At 45.0% G+C, this 7,969-nt stretch overlaps 1 protein-coding gene across 1 annotated transcript; it reads right to left on the bottom strand.

The window, feature by feature from the left end:
• Positions 1 to 2,365: 2,365 nt before the first annotated feature.
• Positions 2,366 to 7,895, bottom strand: MRPS14 (mitochondrial ribosomal protein S14). The gene is made up of 3 exons (XM_073593423.1): positions 7,742 to 7,895; positions 4,357 to 4,524; positions 2,366 to 2,668 (listed from the first exon to the last, which is right to left on the bottom strand). The coding sequence occupies exons 1-3, from the start codon at positions 7,784 to 7,786 to the stop codon at positions 2,486 to 2,488; spliced, it is 396 nt and encodes a 131-aa protein (XP_073449524.1). The 5' UTR covers positions 7,787 to 7,895; the 3' UTR covers positions 2,366 to 2,485.
• Positions 7,896 to 7,969: the final 74 nt, after the last annotated feature.

Raw genomic sequence — 7,969 nt, 5'->3', positions numbered from 1 at the left:
AGTGATCACCGCATAATTGCTGGCTGCACAGAGAGCAGCGAATAGCTGCATCCACCTACGACCTGTTATTATAGTGAATGGGGTTGGCAGTCGCACCTGCCTTCTGAGAGCCACAGAAGGAACTACGGCTACAATTCGCACCAGCCTTAATTAGCCGATATGAATGTAGCCTAATGCCGTGTACACACGGTCGAACTTTTCAGCTACAAAAGTCCGACCAGGGGCGGATCCAGAGCCTAGTCTCAGGAGGGGCACTGCCATAAAATTTTGCGGCCAATTTGTCGGGGCAATGGCTGGTGTTGGCGCTTCAATCATCACAGCACCATGGTTAATGTGGTGTCAGGATGATTGAAGCGCATTATTTATATTATTACATTGTAATGTAAAATGAAATCGTTCAACTCACCATAATGCAGAATGATTGGGAGCCCTGAGTGTGTCACTTGCTACCGTCGCCTGCCACCAGATGCAGCGTGTCACAAAGTTTTGAAAATTGAAAAAAAAAAAAAAAATGTTTTTCTTGTCTTTCTTCATTTTCAAAAACAAATGAGAGCTGCAAAATACTCACCATGCCTCTCGGCAAATAGCTTGGGGTGTCTACTTTCCAAAATGGGGTCATTTGGGGGGGGGGGGGGGGGGTTTGTGCCACCTGGGCATTTCATGGCCTCCGAAACTGTGCTAGGTAGTGAGGAGTGAAATCAAAAATTTTCACCCTTAGAAATCCTGAAGGCAGTGATTGGTTTTCGGGGCCCTGTACGCGGCTAGGATCCCAAAAAGTCCCACACATGTGGTATCCCCATACTCAGGAGAAGCAGCTAAATGTATTTTGGGGTGCAATTCCACATATGCCCATGGCCTGTGTGAGCAATATATCATTTAGTGACAACTTTTTGTTGTAATTTTTTTTTTGTCATTATTCAATCACTTGGGACAAAAAAAATTAATATTCAATGGGCTCAGCATGCCTCTCAGCAATTTCCTTGGGGTGTCTACTTTCCAAAATGGGGTCATTTGGGGGTGTTTTGTACCGCCCTGCCATTTTAGCACCTCAAGAAATGACATAGGCAGTCATAAACTAAAAGCTGTGTAAATTCCAGAAAATGTACCCTAGTTTGTAGGCGCTATAACTTTTGCGCAAACCAATAAATATACGCTTATTGACATTTTTTTTACCAAAGACATGTGGCCGAATACATTTTGGTCTAAATGTATGACTAAAATTGAGTTTATTGGATTTTTTTTAATAACAAAAAGTAGAAAATATCATTTTCTTTTAAAATTTTTGGTCTTTTTCCGTTTATAGCGCAAAAAATAAAAACCGCAGAGGTGAGCAAATACCATCAAAAGAAAGCTCTATTTGTGGGAAGAAAAGGACGCAAATTTCGTTTGGGCATGACCACGCAATTAGCAGTTAAAGCGACGCAGTGCCAAATTGTAAAAAGTGCTCTGGTCAGGAAAGGGGTAAATCCTTCCGGGGCTGAAGTGGTTAAGGCTTAGCTTTACAGGTAGTCTGGAACCAATCCTGTCTTTTTGGCAATAGAATTTAGCCCCGGTCCACCTGAGGTGCTTTTCCGCTGCTGTCATCAGAATCAAATTAAGGCGGGCACGGGCTTTGTCAAGGCTTGCCAGAGACTCGGGCGTGGGATGGTGCTTGAGTGCTTTCGCTAAAGAATGAAAGTCTTCTGTAAGCTTTAGCGTATCTGCCCTGTGTTCAGCCTTAAGTTTCGAGGCCAGTTGTATGAGATTCCTCCTGATGACCGATTTATATGCCACCCAGACGGTTGAGGGGGAAAACTCTGGTTAATAAGAAAATACTCTTTAATAGCCTTCTCCAGTAAGGTGCATTGGATCGGGTCACTCGGGAGGGACTTCTGCAAGCGCCAGCGAGGGGGGCCTTTAGAGAAGCAGCTCAATGTTATCCTATGTGTCCATGCACATTAGGACGTTAAGAGGCATATTTTGCGTTTAAATGTTTAGAGGCAGAAAAAAAAAAAAAAAAAAAAAAAAAAAAAAGGAAGAAGAAGTACCTCTCCTGAACTCGTTTAAAAACTTTATACAGACAAACAAGCAAACAACAAAAAAAAAAAAAAGCTCTATGAGCGTTTTTTTTAAGCCCAGTGTGCATGAAGCCTTCAGAGAGTCTATTTGAATGTAAGGAAACAAGATAGTAACACTAGTTACTAATATTGCAAGACAAAAAAAACAAAAACAAAAAAAACAAAAAAAAAATTTATATAAAAAAAGTTTCCCCAATATCATCATATAATTAGGATTATCTATCTAAATATAGATGCAGTTATTTCAAATGACACAAGCAGTTTGCTTAAAGCACAGTATAATAATATATTTTATTAGGTGACCAGAAAAAAAAAAAACAAACAAAAAAAAAAAAAAAACGTACAACACTCCACGTCACAAGAATGTGAAAAATGCAACGTCCAAATGTATGGTAACTACCACTGCTGTAAACTCCTTGATGTAGGCGTTACCACATGGCCCTCTGAACACCAGAAATCATATTGTGGTCTGCAAAGTGGCGGAATACTATTCTGCTGAGTCGCCAACGTCTCTTCACACCACGAGGACGTGAGGTGAGGACACAGCGGTTCCGAATTCTCACTGGACAACTATCCCTGGGCAGTGCGGCAATCTCCTTATCTGCTATTTCCTGCAATAAAATAAATTATTAATTAAGTAAAATTAACCACACTTGTTACACAGACATTAGTTGATGATATTTAAAGCATGTACAGCCACAACTTTTTTTTTCCATTTTGGATAGAGTAAAAGTGTGTTGGGGAGACTGTTCATCACTCTGTCTTTAAAGTGGCTGTAAAGTCAGTTTTTTTTTTAATCTTAAGGCATTCTATGCCTTAGGATAAAAAAACCTGTGTGCAGCAGCCCCCCTCTAATACTTACCCGATTCCCCTCTCGATCCAGCGATGTTGCACCAGAGACTCGGCTGGCCAGGACTCTCCCTCCTGATTGGCTGAGACAACAGTGGAGCGCCATTGGCTACTGCTGCTGTCAAAGTCAGTGAGCTAATGAGGAGAGAGAGAGGGGGTGGGGCACACAGAGCTGCAGCTCGGCTCAGGTGCCCCCATAGCAAGCTGCTTGCTGTGGAGGGCACTTGGCAGGGGGTCAGAAGCACTGAAGAGGGAGCCAAGAAGAGGAGGATCTGGGCTGCTCTGTGCAAACCTACTGCACAGAGGAGGCGAGTATAAAATGTTTGTTAAAAAGAGGAAAGAGGAAATCTATACAATGGGAGGGCAGTTCCTTTGACAGCTGTCACATATCCTCTCACTTTCCGGTATAGGAATCAAAATTTTCCCCCTGTAGTTTTTTTTTTTTTTTTTTTTTTTTTAAAAGCTTTTATGCAGGGTTTCAGCAAGAAAGCGCATTTAAATAGCAGACCAAGTCTGCTTTAGGCTGGCTTCTGTCTTGGCCAGCAGGTATGGATATTCACAATCTTTACAGAGCTCTCCAGTAGCCCGAGATCCTAGAGTGCTCTACAAAGGAAACTGCTGTCATAGTTTGCATGGTTATCGTGTATCCCTTCACGGATGTACTAGTTTACACACTGGATCTTGCTGGCAGAAACTAGGCCTCATTCACACGGCAGTAACACAGCCATAAAAATGTTACCGATTAATAAAAAGAAGTAAAGCCAAAGCTTTTTTTCTGTCTGTACTTCTATGGATCACAGAAGTGCAGTCAGTTCTGCACTCCTGTGACCCGTTTTCAGCGGACAGCAGGCTAAAGCCAGCTGATGGCACAGAGCCAGTCCAGACTCTGCAAAGATCCCAATCATCCAGATGCCTGGACCGGCAGCTGGCTGAGCCTCTTAGTGAGCCGCTGAGAAGCCTGAGCCAGCCGCTCCCGCTTCCTCCACAGCCTAGCACTCTAGTGAGCGCTGGAGGGTCAGAGAGCTGGTGACTGACAGTCACCAGCTCTCTGCAGCCTGAAGACCGATAGCTGAGCAATCAGCGCCGTTTGATCACTCGGTTCTCGGTCTTAGAGCCAGCGGGGGACAGATGCAGCTTCCACCTAGGTGACTATGATTTTTCACAGTTTTTTTAATGAGCAAAAATTGCAAGATTCTTTTTCTCAATGGTATATGTGCGCATGTCCTCAGATACAGATTTTTAGTTTGAGATCTGAATGAAGTGCATTTTTACACACATCTAAGGATGTCTCCAATGAAAACAATGGAGCTGCATGCAGATCTGTAAATAAAAAATTTGTGTAACGGGTTTTTGTTTTTTTTCACAGCCGTGTGAAGGTCTTAGTGGAAAAAAAAAAAAAAAAAAAACAGTATCTTTTTTTTTCAAATGCAATCCACAAACTTCAAAGTACCTGAAGCTCCTTGGGCAAGATCATGTTTTTCCTCAAAGCGTTGATCCTTAGTCTTTCATCGGCATAATCATACGCCATCTTCCTCCTCTTCACATCTCTCCACATTCGCCAATCTACATAATGACTTCTCACTTGATTTGTGAATGTTGGAGCGGGCCAAGGAAGCAGCTGTGGAGAGAAGTTTACACAATGAATGTTACTTTACAAAAGCAGGTCACAGTGTGTTTATTAATGGCCTTACTCTGCTTCCATACCTCTTCTTCCAGCTTGGGAAGTTTCATTAACAGCAGTTGAAAACTTCACTACACGGCTTTGGATGCTGTGTAGAATCATAATGCTCACAGGGGGACAAGGGTCATTGTCACCTAGCTGCAAAAGAACCCAGAAGTGGTGTATTATGTCACTTTTTGTGCTCCATTGGCTTCAGGAGCACAGTGGAGACATCAGGGGTCTCAAAGAAAATATCACACTGGGGGCTTGTCAGCTCCCAATTTTAAGGCTTGACATGTTGGGTATTCAGTTATTTGGCACAACCTTACCCTTTTTATTTTACAAAACTTGTGCAGATTGTGCACATTGAATTTTGCAGACTCCTGCACTATATACACTATATTTTGCATTAAAAACTCCTGTGCTATATACACTATGTTGTATAGTACGAGGCATACTAGCACATTATGCTATTGTCTTGCAGGGTTTTTTTTCCCATGATTTACTACCGCTTTAAGATACCTTTAATTAAAAAAAAAAGAAAAAGAAAAAAGGAAAAACTTTGTTACTATAAAGAGAAACTTCAGTGCTACACTCCCTCTACTGGCACCATCATTAATTGTCTGGGGCATGCACAGATGCGCCAGGTCTTGAAAGCCAAACAGAGACCTGCACATGCCCTGGACAAACAAAACTGACAACACTTGTGGAGAGGACGGCACAACAATCATGGAGGGCTGAAGTTCCTTTAAAAGAAAAAAAAAAATAGGGTGCATTCACACTTGTGAATGCGCCAACACTCCGATTAGATGTGAGAACCTCAGCAGGGGTTTCTACAATTAGCTTGAGTAGGCAGCCCCATTGAAAGCAAGGGGGGCTGCCAGCTCCTTCATCTAATCATGACCACTCAAGTGTAATCGCTGCATGAGTCCACGGATGTCCTCCTAGAACCCCGCCCCCTGAGGTGCACATTGGGCAGGCTCTGTGACTGCTATGTCCTTCGGTCACAGCCGATCCAAGATCAAGGTAAAAGGTCGAATCACAGCTCATCACATGTAAACAGATTTGCTGGTTATTGGCATTCCTTTCCTCACACGTGGTTTCTGGCAAGGATGTCAGTACTTTGTGCACAGCAGCCCTTTACCCCGTGATCGGCTGTGTTCAATGACAGCTGATTATGATGTAAACACAAGCTGGTTATCGGCATTCATTTCCTCACACTGACAGCGCAAAGAGAGGAGAGCCGATAACTGGCTTATGTTAAAAGGGACATCTACACTGATGATCAGGGCACCGATTATCAGTGCAGTCCCAACAGTGCTGCCAATCAGAGCCACCTCTTCTGTGCTCATCAGTACCGCCTTATCAGTGAGGCCAAGTTTATAATGGTGCGACACGACACTCGTCCTACTTTGGATCCGACTTTGCCCTGCGTCTTGAAGTCAGAGACGCGTCCAACTTTACCGACAATGAACGGGGATCCGACTTTATCAGGCACTGTCTGGTATGAATCTTAAGGGGGAACTCCATGTCAAATTTTAAATAAAAAAACGTCATGAGTTCCCCCTCCAAGAGCATACCAGGCCCTTCTGTCTGGTATGGATTTTAAGGGGAACCCCTTATGCTGAAAAAACGGCAAGGGGGCCCCCCCCCCAAAGTCCATACCAGACCCTTATCCGAGCACGCAGCCCGGCCGGTCAGGAAAGGGTGTGGGGACTAGCGGGCGGGGCATGATGGGGCGGTGACGTCATAAGGGGCGGGGGGGTCACCCGTGACCATGCCTATATAAGTAGTTGCGCACACAGCATTACAGCGGGAGAGAGCGTCGTGCCAACATCGGAAGAAGAGAAGAGGTAAGAAGACGACGGAGAAGACCGGACCACCGCTAGCAACAGAGCAGGCAAAAGAGCAGCAGAGGAGCCTGGCACAAGATACCGGAGAGCGGGAGAAGAGGCCGGAGAAGTCAGAAGAGACCCCCGGAGCTGCCTAATAAATTACTTTAAAAACCTGTCTAGTGTGTTTTTTTTTGACACTTTTTCCCCCAGGTGAATGGGTAGGGGTATGGTGTACCGTATACTCATTCACATAGGGTCGGGGGCTGGGATCTCGGGGCCCTCTTATTAAAGGGGCTCCCGGATTCCGATAAGCCCCCCGCCCCCAGACCCCGAAAACCAACGGCCAGGGTTGTCGGGAAGAGGCCCTTGTCCTCATCAACATGGGGACAAGGTGCTTTGGGGTGGAAGGCTGCAGGGCGCCCCCCTGCCCCAAAACACCCCCCCCCCCCATGTTGAGGGCATGCGGCCTGGTACGGTTCAGTGGGGGGGGGGGCTCGCTCGTCCCCACCCCCTTTCCTGACCGGCCAGGCTGCGTGCTCAGATAAGGGTCTGGTATGCTCTTGGAGGGGGAACTCATGCCGGTTTTTCATTCAAAATTTTGCGTGGAATTCCCCCTCAAGATCATCAGAGCACAAGTCGCATGCCAAAGTCGGATCATGCAAGACGGTGTTCTGACTTTGATCCGACTTCAATGATATTCAATAGGCTGAAGTAGGATCAAAGTCGGACCAAAGTAGTGCAGGGAGCATTTTCAAAGTCGGACCGATTTGTGTCGGACTAGTTAGGACGGCTCCCATAGGGAAACATTGATTTTCACACGTCGTGCGACATGAGCTCCCAATGTCGGAGCGTTTGTCGCACTAGTGTGAACTCAGCCTGAAGGAGAAAAATTACCTGTTTGCAAAATTTTATAAAACTATGAAAAACTTATATATTTTTTTTTTTTTTCAAAATTTTCGGTCTTTTTTCGTTTGTTTAGCAAAAAATAAAAAAACCCCAGTGCAGAATTAATACCACCAAAAGAAATCTCTGTCTCAAAAAATGTCATATGGGTACAGCGTTGCACGACCGCGCAATTGTCATTCAAAGTGGGACAGCGCTGAAAGCTGGCCTGGGCGGGGGTAAAAGTGCCCGTTAGTGAAGTGGTTAATTGCCAATCACATGTTCACCCTCAGCCCTGACATAGACTAACACTAGAAGTCCCTGGTGATCGTAGAGACCTCAGCCTGGGTTATATGTAACTCTCCCCGGTGTGTCCATGCACCCCCTTAGAGCCATAACATAGCACAGACTCCCCGGCCCTTGCTGTGTATAAATCTCTCCTCCGTCCTTTCACTCACCTGCCGGCCACTACGAAGCAGAGAACCCAGCAAGGACGCCGCCATCTTGCCCGGGATGTAAATTCAAGTACTCCCAACTTTATTGCTCTGCACAGTGTGAGCCCTCATTGCAGAACGGATAATCAGGAAGTTACTGACGGTCACCATGGTAATAAAAAAACTCCGGTTTGCACAAGTGAAACATAGTATACAGTAGCCGTACGAGACGCATTGATTGTTTATTATTTT

The sequence above is a fragment of the Aquarana catesbeiana genome, linkage group LG07 (genome assembly GCF_042186555.1).
Source record: "Aquarana catesbeiana isolate 2022-GZ linkage group LG07, ASM4218655v1, whole genome shotgun sequence".
Classification (NCBI taxonomy): domain Eukaryota; kingdom Metazoa; phylum Chordata; class Amphibia; order Anura; family Ranidae; genus Aquarana; species Aquarana catesbeiana.
The sequence above is the reverse complement of the archived record's forward strand: the minus strand, read 5'-3'. Positions and strand labels throughout refer to the sequence as shown.